General features: G+C 43.5%; 1 protein-coding gene across 1 annotated transcript; it reads left to right on the top strand.

The window, feature by feature from the left end:
* LOC102176726 (keratin, type I microfibrillar 48 kDa, component 8C-1) lies at positions 12,797-19,353 on the top strand. The gene is made up of 7 exons (XM_018065058.1): positions 12,797-13,261; positions 15,009-15,091; positions 16,411-16,567; positions 17,387-17,548; positions 17,643-17,768; positions 17,941-18,161; positions 18,935-19,353. Exons 1-7 carry the CDS (start codon positions 12,914-12,916, stop codon positions 19,053-19,055), a joined length of 1,218 nt encoding a protein of 405 aa, XP_017920547.1. The 5' UTR covers positions 12,797-12,913; the 3' UTR covers positions 19,056-19,353.

Here is a 24,258-nt window from a genome sequence, read left to right as displayed (position 1 = left end):
TGTGTTTCTCATCCATATGCATGCATTGTAAAGTACTTGTTATGGCTGTTTCATAAAAATAACCCTTCATTAGGAGGATGAAATGAGTCCAGTGACTGTCCTAGTCATATGCTCCACTGGTAAATACAGAGGGAGGGAGAAGGCTGTCCTCCTGAGAGGCTCCCACCCAGGAAGACCATGAAGAAAAACTGGCTTTTAAAACTCATGCTTTTTTTTTTTTTTTTCTTTTCTGGCCATGGCTGCAATTGTGAGCATCCTCCCCAAACCTTACACCCATCTCCCACTCTCATCCCCATCACTCTGGAATTCTCTGTTTACATTTCTCCCTAACTGTGAGCACTAGCCCCTGTAGAGACTGTTCAAGAGGCGCTCTCCTCTCCTCTCAGCCTCTTGGCTGGCACTAGTGTAGCTGCCTACTGTTTCCTTAGAATGTACCTTCAATGATTTTCATCACCCCGCACATTCTGGGTCCTCTTGTTAGACCTCTGTTTTCTCTCTGTCTTCTGATTAGCCTGTCTTCCTCTTTCTGTCTCAAGTGGAGGAAATGCCTGGAATTGTGAGTCTGCTTTTCTCCTTCTACATCTCTGCTCAGGAGAACTTGCACCTCTATGCTGACAACTTCAAAATCTTGCACCTCAGCTTGAGTTCCAAGTCTTCACACATAGGACAGTTTCACTTGGCATCAAGCCATCACATCACATTTAGTTGGACAAAAACTTGTCTTTGCCAAACTGGTCCATCTTGTTACCCACTTGTTATACTCAACACTTTGTAATCTAAGGACCCTTTAATGCAAACAGGTGTATCTCTTTACCTCCCTCTCTTCAAAGTTATTCTTTCCACTAGCTCTTTGCTCATATCTGGAATGTTCTTCCATAACTTTGTTATCATTTCATTGCCTATCATTTCAAGAAAGGCCAATGTTCATTAAGTTTCCCTACAACAAACATGAATCCTACCCCACCTTCACTAGCCTCATCTCTGAATATTCAACATTTCAATTCTATTGGCCACTATCTCAATGATTCATTCATTTTGATGCTGACTAACATAGCCCCAAATAACCATCTGTTGTGTAGTACTATGTGTGGTACTGAGGACACAGAAATAAGTGAACCCTAATCCTAGACCACAGTGTGTTTGTAGTCTAGAGTGGATAAGACAAAGAAGCATCAAATAGACAAATGTAAGTGTGGCTCCATAGTTAAAAAGGATACCTGCATGCCAATGGATGCTGCAGCACTATTTTTCAGTAGCAAACTAAATATCCATCAACAGAGGAATGGATAAATAAGATGTGTTACATATGTACAATGGAATATTACCCAGTCACAAAAATGATAGAAACTGTGTCATTTGCAGACATGGACGGACCAAGAGAATGTCATTCAGAGTGAAGTAAGTCAGGAAGTGAAAAAAAATATCATATATTAGCATTTATATGTGGAATATAAAAAAATGGTATAGATTAACTTTTTTGCAAAGTAGAAATAAAGACAGAGACATAGAGAACAAATGTATGGATACCAAAGGGGGAAGGGGTGGGTGTGATGAATTGGGATCAACATATATACACTGTTGTTGCTAAGTCGTTTCAGTTTTGTCCACCTCCGTGTGACCCCATAGACAGCAGCCCACCAGGCTCCCCCATCCCTGGGATTCTCCAGGCAAGAACACTGGAGTGGGTTGTCATTTCCTTCTCCAATGCATGAAAGTGAAAAGTGAAAGTGAAGTTGCTCAGTTGTGTCAGACTTAGTGACCTCATGGACTGCAGCCTACCAGGCTCCTCCATCCATGGGATTTTCCAGGCAAGAGTACTGGAGTGGGGTGCCACTGCCTTCTCCACATATATACACTGCTGCTGCTGCTGCTGCTGCTGCTGCTGCTAAGTCACATCAGTCGTGTCCAACTCTGTGTGACCTCATAGACGGCAGCCCACCAGGCTCCCCCGTCCCTGGGATTCTCCAGGCAAGAACACTGGAGTGGGTTGCCATTTCCTTCTCCAATGCCTGAAAGTGAAAAGTGAAAGTGAAGTCGCCCAGTCGTGTTCAACTCTTAGTGACCCCATGGACTGCAGCCCACCAGGCTCCTCCATCCATGGGATTTTCCAGGCAAGAGTACTGGAGTGGGGTGCCATTTCTATATGTAAAACAGATAACTAATGAGAACCTACTATATAGCATAGGGAACTCTACTCAGTACTCAGTGGTGACCTAAATAAGAAGGGAATCCAAGGAAGAGGGGCTATATGCATACATGTGGCCGATTCATTTTGCCTTACAGCAGAAGCTGACACAACCTTGTAAAGCAACATTGTTGCTTTACAACAATTTTATTGTTGTTATACAACAATAAAATCTCTTAAAAATGTGGCTCAAGAAAGGTGTAAATAAAAATGATGAATTTCCAAGGTGTGAGAGTGTTAAGAAGAGACTCCAAGAAGAAAGTAGCACTCAATCAGAGCTTTGAAAACCCAAACATTGTTCATATAAATTTCACCTGCCTGCATCACTGATTGTAGGGCCTTCAAGAGAGAGTAGCTTCACCTAATTGAAGCCTAGTGTAAACCATGGAGCACTGTAAGGAGAATAAATCATGAACAGTAACACTAATGAGGGTTCATGAGAAGGTTATTAAGACTTTATGTACTTCCCATAGTTGCAACTTCAATCAACTATTAGTGTAAGATATCAGCATAATTCTGTAATAGAGTTTGATGGGATATGGTTAGACAGATGAATATGTGCAACTCTAAGAGGAGGGAAAGTTTTTTAAGCATGAACTTTGCCTGGTAGGGAGATGAGAGAGCCTGAGGTGTGTTTAGAGCCTGACATACCAATTTCTGTCCTGGAGCAGAAGATGATACTGCAGATTAGTTAGGGAGGGCCATATCTAGCAGCGCTTTGAATGGTTACCTGTAAGATCTGCTGCTAAGGAAGATTGACATAGGATCTATAGGGCAGCTGTGTATAGGATGGATTGTAATGGGTCCTAGAAGTTTGTGAAAAAAGAAGGAAGATCAATTGGGAGGCTGGTGAGAGAAAACGAGAACTGAGATGGTTGGTGGTGGTGGGGAGTAATGGGGCAAGTTAGTGGGGTGGATTTCAGAGGCACATGGAAGCCGATTGGAGGTAGAGAAACAATGGAGAAAAAAGCCAAGAAACAGTACTGATTGACTCTCTGGTATGGTCAACACGAATAAAGTTTCTGAGGCTTAGAAAATGAAGTAATAGTGGTTCTCCAGGAGAGAGCTGGAAAAGGAGGGCTAGATTTGGGAGAGATGTCAGAGAGTTACCTAAATAAAGATGATAATAGAGCTGTGGGAGCTGTTTAGACTGTCAAGGAGAAGATCTGGGAGTAGGAAAGAACCTTGGGGATCACTGTAGAGGATGACAGAACAGGCCTGGAGCTCTCCAAAGTCCTTGACCTGAGGTTTGCCTTGGTTTAGCTGAGTCTCTGAGGAGAGGGAGGCTACAGGCCATGGGGTCACAAGAGTCGGACACGACATAGCAACAAAACCACCACTGAGGAGATAGATGATATCTGGTTACAAGCAGTTGGAGAGGGAGGTGGGGATGCAGCTGAAGAAGCACAGAAGTCTAAAGCAGTCAGTTTCAACAAGGGCATGATCAATAGCATCCAGGGCAAGGAATACGAGTATTCAGACAAATCTACTGGGTACAGTAACAGGGAGATCACTGGTGGCTATATGGAGACATGGTTGGACTCTGGGTGAAGGAGTCATATTTCAAGGCTCTTTCACATCTGTCTCAGATCACCAACTCCACAGTGAACTTAATGCAAGAATTCAACTCAGCGCATTCATAGTAAACATGAATTTTGCCTTGCTTTTTTCTCTGTGTTCTTTGATAAGTGTTTTAGCATCTGCTCTTCCGTTTGACGGCTTCCCTGGTGTCTCAGGTAGTGAAGAATCTGCCTGCAATGTGGAAGCCCTGGGTTCAATCTCTGGGTTGTAAAGATCCCCTGGAGAAGGGAATGGCTATCCACTGATAGTCCATGGGGTCACAAACAGTCAGACACGACCGAGCAACTTTGACTTCTTTCTGAGGTGCAGAGCAGTCACATAATCAGGCTTTCATTTCTTTTCTGAGTGGGCCCTGAATCCAGCTCACCCAGAAGATTAAAACCATTAAGATTACATTGCCCTGGATTGTTTCACGTTTTTTTAACTCCTTTATTTTAGACTGGTAGAGTTAAAAACATGGGGAATAATTTTGCATTTTTCTAACTTGGCCTGTCTCTTAGAACCTCCCTGGACTCCATTCCTATTGAGAATCCAGGACTGAGTGTAAGAGAAATAATGCATGCTTTGGAGAGGCTTTGTGGAGTGGTCCCTGAATTCTCTCTGAAGTGTCTATATCTTTCTTTGCCCAGCTCATTTTGCTCCTGAGGTGACTCATCCTTCAGGTCCTCTGCTACTTGTCCCTCAATAGAAATCCTGTGTGAGTATCTTCTCAGAGCCAAATCTGCTGGCTTAGTTCCTGTATCACCAACACAATTTCTCTCCTCAATGCAGTGAGGCTGGATAATTAGTAAATTGGCAACAGTTGCCTTTATGGAACAGCCTGTGGAAGCCTTCTATCCTGTTCTTATGCTGCTGCTGCTAAGTTGCTTTAGTCATGTCTAACTCTGTGTGAACCCATAGATGGCAGCCCACCAGGCTCCACCATCCTAGGGATTCTCCAGGCTTGCCCACTGGAGAACCCACTGGAGTGGGTTGCCGTTTCCTTCTCTAATGCGTGAAAGTGAAGAGTGAAAGGGAAGTCGCTCAGTCGTGTCTGACTCTTAGCGACCCCATGGACTGCAGCCTACCAGGCTCCTCCGTCCGTGGGATTTTCCAGGCAAGAGTCCTGGAGTGGGGTGCCATCGCCTTCTCCGTCCTGTTCTTATAAGCACCTCTAATTTGGGCTGGCTTGGGTGGGCTGGTGTTGTTATTGGGCAGTGTTTCTGGTTTTCTTATCACTACTTCATCACTCTTTGGCATAAGTCGGTCCCCCTGATCTATGTGCACCCAGTGATTCCACTGTTCATGGGGTTCTCAAGGCAAGAATACTGAAGTGGCTTGCCATTCCCTTCTCCAGTGGACCACGCTCTGTCAGACCTCTCCACCATGACCCGCCTGTCTTGGGTTGCCCCGCAGGCATGGCTTGGTTTCATTGAGTTAGACAAGGCTGTGGTCCTAGTGTGATTAGATTGACTAGTTTTCTGTGAGCATGGTTTCAGTGTGTCTGCCCTCTGATGCCCTCTTGCAACACCTACCATCTTACTTGGGTTTCTCTTACCTTGGGCATGGGGTATCTCTTCACGGCTGCTCCAGCAAAGGACAGCCGCTGCTCCTTACCTTGGACGAGGGGTATATATGCCAGAAAATTTGGAAAACTCAGCAGTGGCCACAGGACTGGAAAAGGTCAGTTTTCATTCCAATTCCAAAGAAAGGCAATGCCAAAGAATGCTCAAACTACTGCACAATTGCGCTCATCTCACATGCTAGTAAAGTCATGCTCAAAATTCTCCAAGCCAGGCTTTAGCAATATGTGAACCGTGAACTCCCTGATGTTCAAGCTGGTTTTAGAAAAGGCAGAGGAACCAGAGATCAAATTGCCAACATCCACTGGATCATGGAAAACGCAAGAAACTTCCAGAAAAATATCTATTTCTGCTTTATTGACTATGCCAAAGCCTTTGAATGTGTGGATCACAATAAACTGTGGAAAATTCTTCAAGAGATGGGAATACCAGACCACCTAACCTGCCTCTTGAGAAATCTGTATGCAGGTCAGGAAGCAATAGTTAGAACTGGACATGGAACAACAGACTGGTTCCAAATAGGAAAAGGAGTATGTCAAGGCTGTATATTGTCACCCTGCTTATTTAACTTATATGCAGAGTACATCATGAGAAATGCTGGACTGGAAGAAACACAAGCTGGAATCAAGATTGCTGGGAGAAATATCAATAACCTCAGATATGCAGATGACACCACCCTTATGGCAGAAAGTGAAGAGGAACTAAAAAGCCTCTTGATGAAAGTGAAAGAGGAGAGTGAAAAAGTTGGCTTAAAGCTCAACATTCAGAAAACGAAGATCATGGCATCCAGTCCCATCACTTCATGGGAAATAGATGGGGAAACAGTGGAAACAGTGTCAGACTTAATTTTTTTGGGCTCCAAAATCACTGCAGATGGTGATTGCAGCCATGAAATTAACAGACGCTTACTCCTTGGAAGAAAAGTTATGACCAACCTAGATAGTATATTCAAAAGCAGAGACATTACTTTGCCAACTAAGGTCTGTCTAGTCAAGGCTATGGTTTTTCCTGTGGTCATGTATGGATGTGAGAGTTGGACTGTGAAGAAGGCTGAGTGCCAAAGAATTGATGCTTTTGAACTGTGGTGTTGGAGAAGACTCTTGAGAGTCCCTTGGACTGCAAGGAGATCCAACCAGTCCATTCTGAAGGAGATCAACCCTGGGATTTCTTTGGAAGGAATGATGCTAAAGCTGAAGTTCCAGTACTTTGGTCACCTCATGAGAAGAGCTGACTCATTGGAAAAGACTCTGATGCTGGGAAGGATTGGGGGCAGGAGGAGAAGGGGACGACCGAGGATGAGATGGCTGGATGGCATCACAGACTCGATGGATGTGAGTCTGAGTGAACTCTGGGATATGGTGATGAAGAGGGAGGCCTGGCGTGCTGCGATTCATGGGGTCGCAAAGAGTCGGACACGACTGAGCGACTGAACTGAACTGAGTGATTCCACTCCTGGCCTCTCCTTGCTATGTGTAAACATTAAAATTCGGTAATTTATTTTAATTGGGGAATAATTACTTTAAAATGTTTGTGGGTTAGTCACTCCATCGAGTCCAACTCTTTGTGACCCATGGTCTGTAGTGCACCAGGCTCCTCTGTCTATGGGGTTCTCCAGGAGAGAATACTGGAGTGGGCTGCCATTTCTGTCTCCAGGGGATCTTTCTGGCCCAGGAATTTAACCCGGGTCTCCCACATTGCAGGCAGACTCTTTAGTGGCTGAGTCACTAGGGCAAGCCCTTTACTTTAAAATATTGTGGTGGTTTTTGCCATACATCAGCATGAATTGGCCATAGGAATACATGTGTCCTCTCCCTTCTGTACCTCCCCCCCACCACCTCCCTTCTCACCCTATCCCTCTTGGTCAGTAAGTGGTTCAATGTTACTTCACATCTCCCACAGAATACATTTTACATTTCTGGTGGTGAGAACTTCAGGTGCAGTGCCTGGCCATCAGGGGAGAAGGTTTTGGGAAGGAGGAGAGAGGCTTCTGATGCCTTTAAAGTCCTGCCAAAGGGAGGATGCCTCAGCACATCTGCCCTGCCTCTACTCTATGGTTAAGAGATTGTGTGTGATCCCTCCCATAGAAATAGCCTTGGCTTCCATAATAAATAGTATCCTTCAACCTCAACTGCAATTTGCTCACATCTGGAGACAAGAAGCCTTACCATGGCGTCTGCCACAATTACATGAGCAGGTGTAAAACCTTTCTGTTTGTTAGCGGTTGATTTGCTCATCATATTAATTGAAGGATCATTGACTAGAGACAAGGCCATTACTAACATAAAGGTAAGAATTCACAGAACACAGTAAGTGGGATAAAAAAAAGGCAATTGCCTTCCAGAATTTCTGGGAAGTGAATTAAAACTTGGCTGTTTTCTATTTTTCTTTTTTAATTTTTTAAAACTTTTATCATTATTATTATTTTTTTACTTTACAATACTGTATTGGTTTTGCCATATATCAACATGAATCTGCCGCGGGTGTACATAAGTTCCCACTCCTGAACCCCCCTCCCACCTCCCTCCCCATACCATCCCTCTGGGTTATCCCAGTGCACCAACCCCAAGCATTCTGTATCCTGCATCGAACCTAGACTGGTGATTCATTTCTTATATTATACATGTTTCAATGCCATTCTCCCAAATCCTCCCGTCCTCTCCCTCTCCCACAGAGTCCTCTTAACCATCATCTAATGACCACTATGTAGTGATCATAGTTACTTCTGTGCAAGATGTAGGATGGTTTCTTTTTATAAACATTGCCTTCCACTTTTGAAGATACAGGATACTTACTTCTGGATTATTCCATCCTAACTGAGATGAAAGCTACAGTAATCGTTATAGGGATCCCCATGGACATATTTACCAGTCTACAACACACTATTCCTTTCCTATTCCTTAAAAAATGCTGTTGAATAGATTTTTATCTTTTGAAGCTTGGGGTATTGAAGAAGGGGAGAAAGAGAAAAGCTAATGAATTCAGCTATTCCATGATGCAGAAGACTTGGGCTTGATCCCTGAGTCAGGAAGATCCCCTGGAGAAGGAAATGGCAGCCCACTCCAGTATCCTTGCCTGAAAAATCCCATGGATGGAGGAGCCCGGAGGGCTATAGTTCATAGGGTTGCAAAAGAATTGGACAAGGCTGAGTGACTAAATAACAACAAAGCAACAAATTGGCTTTACGTTATCGGATCTCGTCCAGGAATGCTTCAGTCAATTTGGTAGCAATTTTGAACTAACACACCTGTTCCTCATCTCCCTAAAGGTAGAGATTCAGGCAGGAGGAGCAGATTGTGGATTGTGAATGTGGGCAAGGATATAATTACCTTCAAAATGAAACCGCTAGGTGGCATTTCAGGGGGCTCCAAAGAGCTCTGGTCCTTAATGTCTTAGCCCAGAAAGAATTCAGCAAGAAGCAAACTGATAGATAAGAAGTGATTTATTAGAATAGGATACTTGTAAGTCTTACGAGTAGGTGGATGAGAGGGTACTGCCCCGAGAACTTGGAGGGCTACCATTTTATAATCAGAGGAGAAAGTGAAGAGGGGGAAAAGACCACTTTCTTCCTCATTCTTGAGTAGACGTCGTGCTTCCATCATCAGCTCCTCCTCCAAGTTGGGCTGGGGGGTTTTCTTGTCTCTACATGGTCAAGCCAGAAGTGTCATGGCACAGTGGAAGAATTATTTCAGGTTTCAGTATGATGAGGATCTTTACTTTGAAATGTCACTTGTCCATAATTTTTTTATCTGTGTAGAGAGCATATCCTAGGAGTCATTAACTCACTGAGCTCACTGGGCAGAATGTGGGTCTCATGACACCATTGTTTTGTTGTTTTGGGTCATGTCTCACGCTTCTGCTGCACGATTTTTTTTGTTGCTAAGCATGCCTGCTGTTTTATGGTTAAGCAAACCTGCTTTTTTGAGTAATCATTAACTTACAGGGTCTTCTACACTCTTTCTTTACTTATAATTCTCTAGTGGAATGAACTATATAATTACCTATTTTGTCCCTATCAAAAACATACCTTCTGGAAGAATACAAGTTTATTCCCATGCTGCTGTCTTTTATGAATACATAGTTGAAGTTCCACATTGGAAATGACTTTCAGAATCACCCAAGAAAACATACATTAATTTTATAGTCACAATGTATAACTAACTCACTGAAGATGCTATTAAGTTTGGTTTTTATCCAACTCACTGGACTGGGCCCCAAAATAAGCACACTCTCTTAGAGATAAAGACTTGCTTTCAGTGAGGGTAACAAAAAGAAAGAGCCTAGTGAGAGCAAGTTAGAAGAAGAGGTGATCTGAGTAAGGCTATATGGGAGGAATTAGCATGTAGCTACTAAAAGGAACTTTAGCTACTAAAGGTAGCTACTTTAAGGAGTATTTTTCATATCTTGAGCACTGATAGATTGAACATAAAATCCTCATGTTTCATATCTCCATCTGGAATAGCAAAAGGGTAGAATATGTTTGCCAAAATGTATAGACGGTCTTGAAATGCCAATAAAGCATGTAATTTAAATCTAAGTGGGGCAAAATGTTTACTTAACAAAAACCAGTCCTATTTAGGGGCTTCCCAGGTGGCACCAGTGGTAAAGAACCTACCTGCAATGCAAGAGTGCTGGTTCAGTCCCTGGGTTGGGAAGATCCCCTGGAGAAGGAAATGGCAACGCACTCCAGCATTCTTGCCTGGGAAATCCCATAGACAGAGAAGCACGGCGGACTGCAGTCTATGGGTGACAAACAGTCGAACATGACTGAGCCCGCATGTATTAGTCCTATTTAAGTCATTCTCTAGTGCCTCCTTTGAGCAGGCCTTTATCTTAAAAGACTTTTGTGTGCTAATTGATCAAGTACTTTGGTTCAGAGGATGAAGAATGTCACATACCTTATGTTGCAGTCAACAAGACATCAGACTCTGCAGCCATCCCCTGAGGGGATTCAGGATGGAGAAAAACAGGATACCACCCCAAAATGTTGTTTAGTTTCTCTCAGTTGTGTCTGACTCTTTGTGACCCTATGGACTGTAGCATGCCAGGCTTGCTTGTCCTTCACTATCTCCCAGAGTTTGATCAAACTCATGTCCATTGAGTTGATGGTGCCATCCAACCATCTCATTCTCTGTCGCCCCCTTCTCCTGCCCTCAGTCTTTCCTAGCATCAGAGTCTTTTCCAGTGAATTGGCTCTTTGAATCAGGTGGCCAAAGTATTGGATCTTCAGCAACAGTCCTTCTAATGAGTATTCAGGGCTAAGTTCCTTTAGGACTGACTGGTTTGATCTCCTTGCTGTCCAAGGAGCTCTCAAGAGTCGTCTCCAGCAGCACAGTTCGAAAGCATCAATTCTTCAGATAGCTGAGGTGCATAGCAAAGGAATGATTTCATCGTGCTCAGACTCTTACATCTTCCCATACGTAGAAAAGTGCTAAATTCATTCACTTGAGATATTTGGTTTTCTTTAATTAACAATTATCCTTTGATATTCTGGCTACCTGGTTTTTATTGCAAAACTCCCATACATTCTGGATCCTCCCTTACCCCTTTGAAGCAGTCTCTCAGAGCTCTCTGAGAGGCTGTCTTCTGGGCTTAAGCAATCAGGAAGTCCACTGGATAAAACAGAATTCTCAACTGGAAAAAAAAAGAAAGCATGTAACTTAATGTGATGACTTTTTAGAGTCACGTCCTTTGGAAGGGGTTCCCAGGTGGCGCTAGTGGTAAAGAACCCACCTACCAATGCAGATGTAAGAGATTTGAGTTTGACCCTAGGTCGGGAAGATCCCCTGGAGGAGGGCATGACAACACACTCCAGTATTCTTGCTTGAAGAATCCTATGGACAGAGGAGCCTGGTGGGCTATAGTCCATAGGGTCAAAAAGAGTAGGACACAACTGAAGTGACTTGGCACACATAGCTCACACATCATTTGGAAAACTGGGATCAGGTGTTTTGACATCGAACCCAGTAAATCTCCCTTCCCCCCCAAGCTTCTAGTGGGTATTACATTTTCTTTTAGTAGACTTCCTTCCACTAGAGTAGGAGTGACCTTTGGTTCTTTGATAGAGAACAGACTTTTAATTCTTGGCCGATTATAATTTAGGAGGTGATAGTGTCTAGTAGTGTGCTCAATTGCACTCAATCCTGTTGTGCATCATTGCATCTCAGTAGTGAGAAGATTGGAAGAGGGAGGTAATGTGAAGGAGAGAGCAAGGCCATTGGAATCAGAGAAGTGGGGGTTTTAATGCTGGCTCCACACACAAGAGCTCTGTGACCTTGAACAACCTCTCAAAGGTTTGGTGTCCTCATTTGCAAACCCTGCAGTGTTATATGTGGACTTAAAGAGACAGTATAAACAAGGTGCTTAGCACAGTGGGTTCTCAGTAAGCAGAAGCCATTCTAACAACATGAGAAATGGGTATTTCCTGCCATATCAGTAAACAAAGGGTGTCATAGTCTTCAGTGATTGCAGACACCACTGTTGGTGAGCTGGTGAACCCTGAAGGAACTCAGAAAAGAAGACCTGCCATCTAGCCATCAGACTGCAGCCATTCCCTTCGATGAGCCCTGAGGAAACTCAGGATGCGAAATCATAGGATACTGGCCCTAGAGAGCTGGGATGCACATCAAAGGAATGATTTCTGTGAGCCCAGACTCTTGCATCTTCTCATACACAGGAAAGTACTAACTTCCTTAACTTGGGATATCTGGTTTTCCTTTAATAATAATCTTTTGACGTTCAGACTACCTACCCTTTGTTGCAGAATTTATGTATATCCTGGCTCCCCACCTTGCCTCCTCAAAGCATTTCTCTCAGTTACTTGAGATGGTGTATCCCAGGCTTGAAGTCCTAAAAATTCCTGCTGAATAAAACATAACCCTCAACTTTTAGGTTCTGAGTATTTTTAAAGTCAACAAATGTCATACTATGCACAAGCACAGAGTGAAATCTTCCTGAAGAGTAGGTGCTCCCAAGATGTTAGTTTTCTTAATGTTCTGTGAACGTTGAGTAACAACAGAAATGGAGCCTGGGGCTTCCTGAAGCCCCCTAGGAAGAGGGAAGAATTGCCTCCACCTGGCAAAGGGGCCTTGGACAAGATGGCCTCATAATCCTTTCCTATTTCAGCTTCCAGGATTCCCTACTGAATAGTCTGCTTTTTCTCACAGAGTCTCTACTGAGCATGACGTAGATGAGCCGCTGACGTTTCCTTGTGTAGGATAAGAAGTGCCCCCAATTCTGGAGGACAGGGCATAGCTATCACTAACTCTATAGCCCATGAGTAAGTGCTGCTGTTGGCAAGATATGGGTGGGTCACTTTGAAGCTCTTCCTTAACCAACCAGCATGATTGTTGATGAGTCCTGACTTAGCAAGAAGCCCGAGTAAAACATTTTATGAGGTAAAGGACTCGCGTGAGGTGGCTAAATAACATGGAAAAATTGGTAGAGAGGGAAAAAGTGGGTAATGCTAAGCGTGGCTACCACACCCACCGCTGACAGAATATAAAGACCTGGAGAAGACCAGGGCTTACAGCACAGAAAGGAACCAGGCTTAGAAGTGGACCTTCAGAGCTCTGCTCCCTCCAGCACCATGTCTTACAACTTCTGCCTGCCCAACCTGAGCTTCCGCTCCAGCTGCTCCTCCAGGCCCTGTGTGCCCTCCAGCTGCTGTGGCACCACCCTGCCTGGGGCCTGCAACATCCCCGCCAACGTGGGCAGCTGCAACTGGTTCTGCGAGGGCTCCTTCAACGGCAACGAGAAGGAGACCATGCAGTTCCTGAACGACCGGCTGGCCAGCTACCTGGAGAAGGTGCGGCAGCTGGAGCGGGAGAACGCCGAGCTGGAGAGCCGCATCCTGGAGCGCAGCCAGCAGCAGGAGCCCCTCGTGTGTCCCAACTACCAGTCCTACTTCCGGACCATCGAGGAGCTCCAGCAGAAGGTGAGGGGCTGGGCACTGCCAACCGATGCGCTGCCAACTGAAGAACTACTTATCTAAATTTGACAGAGCCACTACCAAGTGGATTTAAGTTTGGTTAAACCTAATGTTGAAAATGATAAGGGCAGAGACATAGAAGCCACTGGCTTGCATAAGACACATCACGTCATCCTAGAGAATCGATGTGGGATGCCCCAGGAAGGAGAGGTAGAGACAGGGGAGAGGCTAAGGCATTAGACCAAAACCATAGTAACCTAACACTGCTTCTTGTTTAAAGCCAGACTGACTGATGCTTCAGTCCTATTATGGTATTCTGGTCTTGTTTTCAGAGCCTATAGTGTTAAAAGGGGCTTCCCAGGTAAGGCTAGTGGTAGAGAGCCGGCTTGCCAATGCAGGAGATGTAAGAGACGCGGGCTGGATCTCTGGGTTGGGAAGATCCCTTGGAGAAGGAAATGGCAATTCATTCCAGTATTCTTGCCTGGAAAATTCCATGGACAGAGGAGTCTGGCAGGCTATAGTCCATAGGGTTGCAAAGAGTTGGACACAGCTGAAACGATTTTAGCATGCAAGCATGCAGCATGCATAGCATTAAATCATAATAATATGCACCTGAATTATTTCTTGGAGCTAGGAATTTCCTGCATGAATACTTAGATATTTAAGGATGTAACAAGAGAGTGTGTCTATAACAAAGTAAAAGAGCCACCAACTCCAAAATCCTCCATAGTATACACAGAGCAGGCATGCATACATGTGAGAATTCAGGGCCAAAAATATGGAAGTAGAAGTGGGATAAGTACAGAGAGAGCATAGAAGTGGGGCTTAATACAGTGTAGGTCAGGGAGGGCTTCTCAGAAGAGGCACTATCTGAGCAGGGTTTGAAGGATGAAGAGGAGTTTATTTTCAATCGCATAAGCCCTTGATTCTCTGACAGAATTGACTGTCCACCATTCAGTAGTTCTGGCAAAGTGAGTGTCAGAAAGGTGGTGTGGGATTTGAAGATCGTGCACTGATTTCTACACATGTAGTGAGAATGAGGCACACTGCTGGAGAAAGGGATAAAATACTGAGTGAGACAGTCTCTTTCCTTCAGGAGCTCACAGTGTAATAGGGGAGATAGGAAACAGATAACCACAGTGAAGGTGATAAGATGTGTAACTGGCTAGGTGCAAGTTACTGTGGGAGCATCTGGAAGAAGTGACTCCTGCAGGAAGTGGGGAAGGAAGGGGAATGTGGCTTATGTAGGGGGTCTTGCTAGGTGGGTGAAGCCATCCAGGTATTCCAGGTAGAGGCAGATGCTTTGTGCAAAATCTTTGTCCAGGGCAATGTGAGGGGAGAGTGGAGAGTGGTCAGTGGGGCTGGAATGGTGGTTTGTGAGCATAGGATAACCAACTTGTCTTTGTTTGCTTGGGTTTTTTTTGGGTTTAGCACCCCACCTCCCACTAAGCAAACAGGAACACTGGTCACCTTATGTGAGATTTGGTTCCCAGTATGTTCAGTTCCTGCAGGAAACAAGAGGCAGACCAAGAAGAGAAGAATTTATGACAAGAGGCACATTTTCTTTTGACTGTTTTAGTTTTTAAATGATCAGTTCTATTAATGAATCCTCCCCTTATCCTCAAACTGAGAATGTGAGAAGACTCAAAGCTTTTTGGAAGGAATGTCTGTTTGAAAGAAAATAGTTTTTAATTTTAAGTTATGAGACATTCACTCTTACTACAACTGATTTCACAATTAATCCTGTGCCCAGATCCTGGCCAATAAGGCAGAGAATGCTAGGCTGGTGGTGCAGATCGACAACGCCAAGCTGGCTGCAGATGACTTCAGGACCAAGTAAGATTTCTCTAATGATCAGACCAATTTAGTAATGGGCAGGCTGAGTTGCAAAGTGATGAACTCTGTCCTGGAAGCATGCAAGCAGAAGCTGTCTGCGATCATAGTGGCAGGTTTCTTGCATTCAGTGAGTTAGGTTAAATGTCAGTCTCCTCACTGGAAGCAAGCATTCTGTGTTTTAAATTTAGTTTGAAGGAGCTCAAGCAGCCATCTATTCTCTCTCTTTTTCAACTTAACATCTGGATCAACTTTAAAATTGTATTCCACACCAGTCTCTTAATACAGTTGAGTTATGATCAGCCCATTGGAAAAAGTTAAATGACACAAATGGGAGGCAAAATTCATGTCAGAGAATCCATCAGTTTTTCTAGGTATGACCACTATAATTGTTAAGAATCCATTGCATTTTTAAGAGACTTTATAGTTTGCAATGTGATTCTACCTATATCACTTTTTCATCTTTGGGCCAACCTGATGACATGTTTTTTCTTTTTTTTGGTGGGGTGGGGGGAAGAGGGTGGAGCAAGATAAAGTAGGAAAAAATAGCCTTATTGCTTTGCCTAGCAGAGGGCTAATGTCCTCAAAACTGTGTGTCCCTGACATGTCAGTTTGGTTCCCATTTTACAAATGAGGAAATCGAGGCTCAGAGAGATTAAAGAGCTTACCACTGTCCTCACGGCAGGGCTGAATCTCCCTGCCTTCTAATCCAGTGCCGCTCTCATGATACCAGGTTGCTTCTCAGGGTGGTTGGTAAGGATGGTGAGGAGGTCCATAGCGGGCTAGTGAAGTCACCGACTCACTTGAGAATGGAGGATGACAGGGCTTAGTTCTTAGCAGCCTGTGATGGGGAATCAGAACAAATGAAGTTAAAGGTAGATTTCAACTATACAGTGGCTTCCCTGGTGGGTCAACGGTAAAGAATCTACCTGCAAAGCAGGAGATGTGAGTTTGATAATCCTTGGGTCAGGGAGATTCCCTGGAGAAGGAAGTGGCACCCCCACTCCAGAATTCTGGCCTGGGAGATCCCGGGACAGAGGAGCCTGGTGGGCTACAGTCCATGAGGTTGCAAAAGAATCAGACATGACTTAGCGACTAAACAACAGCAAAAACTATACAGGGATGCCCCACCAATACCTTCTCTGAGGGTCTCAGGGAGGAGCTAGGTCTTTTCAATCTGTGCAGTGGTCTTTTTCCCTTTCAAAAGACTGTAAAGATTCCAAATATTTCACAATGTAATGAATTAGACCAGGCGAGCCAAGTAAAGCCTAGGAGAAAGTTTTCCTCTTTGACCTCCTTTGACTGCTGGTTGTGTGTGCAAGGTACCAGACGGAGCTGGGCTTGAGGCAGCTGGTGGAGTCGGACATCAATGGCCTTCGTAGGATCCTGGATGAGCTGACCCTGTGCAAGTCCGACCTGGAGGCCCAGGTGGAGTCCCTGAAGGAGGAGCTGATCAGCCTCAAGCAGAACCATGAGCAGGTAAGAGAGTTCCAGCCCCTGACATTCCTATACTGAGAGTCCTGTAACTGCCCTGAACAGGGTAATATAGGTCTTTTAGGTCTTTGCTAGACATCCTAGAGCTGAGAACATTTTGCTGGATGCTCAAAACACCCTTGGTGGGTCGTTGGGAAAGCTAACTTCTTTTACCAAAAAGAGTGTGGTCAGCTAATCTATTTCCATTTGGGGCTAGAGCTTTAAAATACATTCTACTGCTTGATAAGATTGGTTGTCTTCTGAATAGGTTGTCTTCCCATGAATGACTGAAAGGAGATAGCAAATTTCTTTGTTTTATGTGTCATCTAGATAGTAGAACCCAAGCTAGAATAAATGGATGGAAGGATGGATGATGGTTGATTCAGACCTCATAGATGAATGTAATACTAGGATATCAGATACATGTCTCAAACATTAGATGTTTAGATGAAGAGGAAAAAACCCCTCATGGACAGGGTGTGATGATAAGAAGACATGAAGTAAATGCGACCAGTTAAGCCTAGTTTCTCTCTATTTAAGTAGCATTTAAGTGGCAACAATTATAAACCAGTTATCATGCCAGGTTTATCACTGAGCAAAGGAAGAGTAAAAAAGAAACGGTATGGAGTGGGAAAAAACATTAGCAATTAAGCAGCCTTATGATACAGATGTGGAGACTCTCAGACAGGAGGCCTGACTCACAGGAAGTAACTTCATCGAGTTTTATATCAATGTGTCCTAAATTCTAATGCAATCTTTCCACCACAAGATAATTTGTATATAGATTTATTTCTACGAGTTCATTCTTTCCCCTTCCTCCATCAGGAAGTCAACACCCTGCGGAGCCAGCTGGGAGACCGCCTCAATGTGGAGGTGGATGCCGCCCCCACTGTGGACCTCAACCGTGTGCTCAATGAGACCAGGGCTCAGTACGAGGCCTTGGTGGAGACCAACCGCAGGGATGTGGAGGAATGGTACATCAGGCAGGTGAGTATATCAGCATGTGGTGTCTCAGGACCCTCAGCCCCTTGGGGCCCTTCAGGCAGGGTCTGATCCTGCCTTCTGCCCTTTGGTGTTTCAGACTGAGGAGCTGAACAAGCAGGTGGTGTCCAGCTCAGAGCAGCTGCAGTCCTACCAGGCGGAGATCATTGAGCTGAGACGCACGGTCAATGCCCTGGAGGTGGAGCTTCAGGCCCAGCACAACCTGGTGGGTATTGATGACACTCCTGGTGAGGGGGTGAGGTTGGGGAGTCAAGGGCACTGGGATGCCCTCCAGACCACCCTCTCCTGAACTCTTGGAGCTCGTGACTTGTTTGAAAGCAATGGAGAAGCCCCTGAAGGAGCAGCTCTGTGACCTTCCTCCCCCTGCTCCCTGACAGAGAGACTCCCTGGAGAACACCCTGACGGAGACGGAGGCCCGCTACAGCTGCCAGCTGAACCAGGTGCAGAGCCTGATCGTCAACGTGGAGTCACAGCTGGCAGAGATCAGGAGTGACCTGGAGCGGCAGAACCAGGAGTACCAGGTGCTGCTGGATGTGCGGGCTCGATTGGAGAGTGAGATCAACACATATCGGGGGCTGCTGGACAGCGAGGACAGCAAGTGAGTACTGAGCAGGTGGCACCCCTGCATGGTGCATGCACAGTCCTACCAAAGGAAAAAACAGGGGCTCCCCAGGTCAAGTTTCAGATGCCAATGTCTGCAAAGACTAGAGTTTACTACTGCAGCAGTGGGAAGTGAAGGGTGTTTGCTGCTGTCACTACCTGGCCTAAAGGTATTTTCTGCTCCAAAAGATACTCCTGACCCTTGACTGTTTTCCCCACTGGTGAGCTTTTGGAAGCTGATGGGTAAATAAAGCTTTGTACCTTCAGCAAAAGGGAAAACAAACCTGTAACCACCATCACATGTACTTGAATAGTGCTTTTGGATTTAATCCCCATTTTCAAACCTATTGTTTCATGGGGTTCCCCCGAGACAGGCAGAGTGGGGATTAGGGTAACCACCTTATGGATGAGCATTTGAGTATCAAAAAGGGGTGGTGACTCAAACATGTCTAGGGTCCAGCACCATTCGCCTGAGTATTTTCATGAACACAATCTGTGTGGTAGATATTATCAATCTGTCTCACTGGTGAGGAGGGATGAGGGGCCTTCTCCACAACTTCAGGCTTATAGATCTGGTTCCATCTCAAGGCTTCTTTGCTCTTTTCTGCCCCATCTCTAAGCTTTGCAGAAGGAGTGATCCAAATAAGATTTGGCTTCCTAAGAAGTCAGAGAATGGCTTCTATTTGTCCCCTGTCTCCTTGAGTTGAACTCCCTCCTTTATTTTTGTTATTATCCATCTCATGCTGATGAGCTAATGGTTCTTTGTCCCAGGCTGCCCTGCAACCCCTGCGCCACGACCAACGCGTCATCAGTTGGGTCCTATGTCACCAATCCCTGCACCCCCTGTGGCCCACGCTCCCGCTTTGGGCCCTGCAACACCTCTGGGTGTTAGACAGCCAGGGCCAGCAGGAGGACTGTGTGAAGACAGAGGATGATTGATGGACCAGCCCTGCTCTCTGACAACTATCAGCCATTGGATAGTACCCCAGTCACCACCATAATTCCTAGTCTGGAAAGAATGTCCAGGCCCACCTGATCCTCTTAATTCAAGGCCAGTTTCTTGTGACCTGATGGTCTGACAGGTTTGGGCTGGGTGAGGAGTTTTGTGGTTCTCTTTGCTGCTTTGATCTGTCTTGCAGTTTCCCAAATCCCTTTGTTACTCTCCTAATAAACTTTCTTCTTGCAAAGCAGTGATGATTCTCATTTGTATTCATTCCTTTTAAAGTGTTCACTCTATGTGTTCATGCTTCATATAAAAGCCACTTGAAAGTGAAGGAGGACTTGTTGTTTAATCCTCTACTTAAAGGTCTTCATTACCATTTTTTAACATTCACTAAACACAATGTGTCCCAACAGAGACTCAGGCCAGCAGGAAACCAGTGGGACCACTAAGGCAAGACATGTCATCTGAATATGATAAACATATTAGTAACGGAATCATACTCAGTAAAGTCCAATGGCTAACATTTCTCTAATATTCCACCTTTCCTTTTCCAAAGGCCTACAAGAAGAAGGACAGGCACTAACATTTATTAAATGCCAACCAAGCACTAGAAACTGCATGACTAATTTTTTTCTCTTATGGTTATAGTAAGTAGAAATATTAGGATCGAAGCTTATTCTCTGAATGTCAGTTACATGTGAGGTGTGACTATGAGAGGGTAAAACTGATTTAGAATAAACATCCTTCACGATTTTTACCTGGGGAGGGAGGTTGCTATTAGTACCCCAAACACATCTTCAGAAGCTCTCCTTCAGCAAATACTGAAGAACTCATAACAGTAAAAAGGGTGATCTCTGTTTCTCTTCTCACTTGAACTTTTATCCACTGGATGGATGAATGGATAAAGATACATATACACAATGGAAGGAAAACAAAGAAGAAAATCCTGACATTGAGACAACATGGATGAACTTGGAGGGCGTTATGTCAAGTGAAATAAGCCCGACACAGGAAGACAAATACTGCATGATCCTGCTTATATGTGAAATCTGAGTCACACTCATTAAAGCAGAGTAGAATGGTGGTTTCCAGGGGCTGAAGGATGGGAGAAATGGGAAGATATTGGTTAAAGGGTACAAAATTTCAGTTATGTAGGAGGAATAAGTTCTGGTGATCTAATGTACAATATTATGACGATAGTTAATAATGCTGTATTGTATACCTGAAATTGACTTCTGTTTGTTTCCAAGGCAAGCCATTCAATATCACAGTTATCCAAGTCTATGCCCCAACCACTAGTGTCAAATAAGTTGAAGTTGAACAGTTCTATGATGACCTATAAGACCTTTTAGAACTAACACCAAAAAAAAAAGATGTCCTTTTCATCATAGGGGGCTGGAATGTAAAAGTAGGAATTCAAGAGATACCTGGAGTAACAGGCAAGTTTGGCATTGGCATATGAAATGAAGCAGGGCAAAGGCTAAGAAATTTCACCAAGAGAATGCACTGTCATAGCAAACACCCTCTTCCAACAACACAAGAGAAGATTCCACATATGGACATCACCAGATGGTCAATAATGAAGTCAGATTGATTACATTCTTTGCAGCCAAAGATAGAGAAGCGCTATGCAGTCAGCCAAAAAAAAAAAAAAAGGAAGAAGAAAAAAGAAAAGATCAGGAGCTGACTGTGGTTCAAATCATGAACTCCTTATTGCTAAATTCAGACTTAAATTGAAGAAAGTAGGGAAAACCACCAGAGCATTCAGGTATGACCTAAATCAAATCCCTTATACAGTGGAAGTGACAAATAGATTCAAGGGATAGATCTGATAGAGTGCTTGAAGAACTATGGATGGAGGTTCATGACATTGTACAGGAAGCAGAGATCAAGACTATCCCCAAGAAAAAGAAATGCAAAAAGGCAAAATGGTTGTCTGAGGAGGCCTTACAAATAGCTGAGAAAAAAAAGAGAAACTAAAGGCAAAGGAGAAAAGGAAAAATATACGCATCCCTATCTGAACGCAGAGTTCCAAAGAATAGCAAGGAGAGTTAAGAAAGCCTGCCTCAGTGATCAATGCAAAGAAATAGAAGAAAACAATAGAATTGGAAAGACTAGAGATCTCTTCAAGAAAATTAGAGATATCAAGGGAACATTTCATGCAAAGATGGGCACAGTAAAGGACAGAAATTGTATGGACCTAACAGAAGCAGAAGATATTAAAAAGGAGTGGCAAGAATGCACAGAAGAACTATACAAAAAAGATGGTAATGACCTAGATGTGTGTGATCACTCACCTAGAGTCAGACATTCTGGAATGCCAAGTCAAGTGGGCCTTAGGAAGCATCACTATGAACAAAGCTAGTGGAGGTGATGGAGTTCCAGTTGAGCTATTCAAATCCTAAAAGATGATGCTGTTAAGACACTGCACTCAATATGCCAGCAAATTTGGAAAACTCAGCAGTGGCCATAGAACTGGACAAGGTCAATTTTCATACCAATCCCAAAGAAAGGCAATGCCAAAGAATGCTCAAACTACCACACAATTGCACTCATCTCACATGCTAGCAAAGTAATGCTCAAAATACTCCAAGCCAGGCTTCAATAGTATGTAATCCAAGAACTTCTAGACATTCAAACTGACTTTGGAAAAGGCAGAGGAACCAAAGATCAAATTGCCAACATCTGTTGGATCATAGAAAAAGCAAGAGAATTCCAGAAAAACATCTACTTCTGCTGTATTGACTATGCTAAAGCCTTTGACTGTGTGGATCACAACAAACTGGAAAATTCTTTAAGATATGGGAATACCAGACTACCTGACCTGCTTCTTGAGAAACCTTAATGCAGGTCAAGAAGCAACATTTAGAAATGGACATGGAACAACAGACTGGTTCCAAATTGGGAAAGGAGTAAGTCAAGGCTGGATATTGTCACCCTGCTTATTTAACTTATATGCAGAGTATATCATGCAAAATGCTGGGCTGGAAGAAGCACTAGCTGGAATCAAGATTGCCGAGAGAAATATCAATAGCTTCAGATATGCAGATCACACCACCCTTAAGGCAGACAGAGAGGAAGGAACTAAAGAGCCTTTTAATGAAAGTGAAAGAGGAGAGTGAAAAAGCTGTCTTAAAACTCAGCATTCAAAAAACAAAGATCATGGCATCTGGTCCCATCACTTCATGTCAAATAGATGGCGAAACAATGGAAACAGCAACAGACTTTGTTTTTGGGGGCTCCAAAATCAATGCAGATGCTGACTGTAGCCATGAAATTAAAAGACATTTGCTCCGTGGAAGAAAAACAGTGAGAAATCTAGACAGTGTATTAAAAAGCAGAAGCATTGCTTTGTGGCAAAAGTCTGTCTAGTCAAGGTTACGGTTTTTTCAGTAGTCATGTATGGATGTGAGAGTTGGACCATAAAGAGTGCTGAGCACTGAAGAATTGATGTTTTTGAACTGTGGTGTTGGAGAATACTCTTGAGAGTCCTTTGGATGGCAAGAAGATCAAACCACTCAATCCTAAAGGAAATCAGTCCTGAATACTCATTGGAAGGACTGATGCTGAAGCTGAAGCTCCGATACTTTGGCTACCTGATACAAGGAGCCAGCTCACTGGAAAAGACCCCAATGCTGGGAAAGATTAAAGGCAGGAGGGACAACAGAGGATGAGATGGTTGGATGGCATCACCAACTCAATGAAGATGAGTTTGAACAAACTCCTGGAGTTAGCGAAGGACAGGGAAGGCTGGCATGTTGCAGTCCATGGGGTCGCAGAGTTGGATCGGACTGAGCAACTGAACTGAACTGATACTTGAAGTTCTCTAAGAGGATAGATCTTAAATAATCTTAAAACATACACAGTCACATATAAAAGGGAACCATGTAGAGGCTGATAGATAAGTTATTTAGCCTGATCGTATTCTTTTCACAATATATGCACAAAAGTAACAGGATTTAGTTATATATCCAGAAATACCTTAACAGCCCTCTGGGTGATTCTATTACATTCAAGTTTGAGGAATGTTAACAGATTTAGCAAATATTGGCAATACATATGGGTATTATGGTATCCTGTTATTTTAAAATCCTGTTTTGTTATTCATAGAGAAAATAAGAATTTAAAATATTTTTTATTAGTCATTTGAGTTTCTTCTCTGTAAGCTCAATTCAATTCCACTTGAACTAATAGCAGTTAAAATGTACCTACAACAGTGCCTGGAATTGTCTGAGGTGTCAGGACAGAAAGTGAATGAAACTAAGACCAGCTCTCCCTGTGGGGAGAGTTCTTTCAACTGAGGGGAGATAGGCAGTAAAGAATCAAATAAGCCCCATCAAGAAAAAAAAAGGAGAAGAATCAAATCAACAACATTAGAAATGAAAATGGAGAAATCACAACAGACAACACAGAAATACAAAGGATCATAACAGACTATTATCAGCAACTATATGCCAATAAAATAGACAACTTGGAAGAAATGGACAAATTTTTGGAAAAGTATAACTTTCCAAAACTGAACCAGGAAGAAATAGAAAATCTTAACAGACCTATCACAAGCACAGAAATAACTGTAATCAGAAATCTTCCAGCAAACAAAAGCCCAGGACCAAACAGCTTCACAGCTGAATTCTACCAAAAATTTAGAGAAGAGCTAACACCTATCCTACTTAAACTCTACCAGAAAATTGCAGAGGAAAGTAAACTTCCAAACTCATTCTATGAGGCCACCATCACCCTAATACCAGAACCAGGCAAAGATGCCAAAAAAGAAGAAAACTACAGGCCAATATCACTGATGAACATAAATACAAAAGTCCTTAACAAAATTCTAGCAAACAGAATCCAATGATATATTAAAAAGATCATACATCATGACCAAGTGGGCTTTGTCCCAAGGATGCAAGGATTCTCTAATATCCGCAAATCAATCAATGTGATACACCACATTAAAAAATTGAAAGATAAAAACAATATGATTATCTCAATAGATGCAGAGAAAGCCTTTGACAAAATTCAACATCCATTTATGATAAAAACCCTCCAGAAAGTAGGCATAGAAGGAACATACCTCAACATAATAAAAGCCATATATCATAAACCCACAGCAAACATTATCCTCAATGGTGAAAAACTGAAAGCATTTCCCCTA

Source organism: Capra hircus, chromosome 19 (genome assembly GCF_001704415.2).
Source record: "Capra hircus breed San Clemente chromosome 19, ASM170441v1, whole genome shotgun sequence".
NCBI lineage: Eukaryota > Metazoa > Chordata > Mammalia > Artiodactyla > Bovidae > Capra > Capra hircus.
Note: the sequence above shows the minus strand (reverse complement) of the source record. Positions and strands in the feature narration are given on the sequence as shown.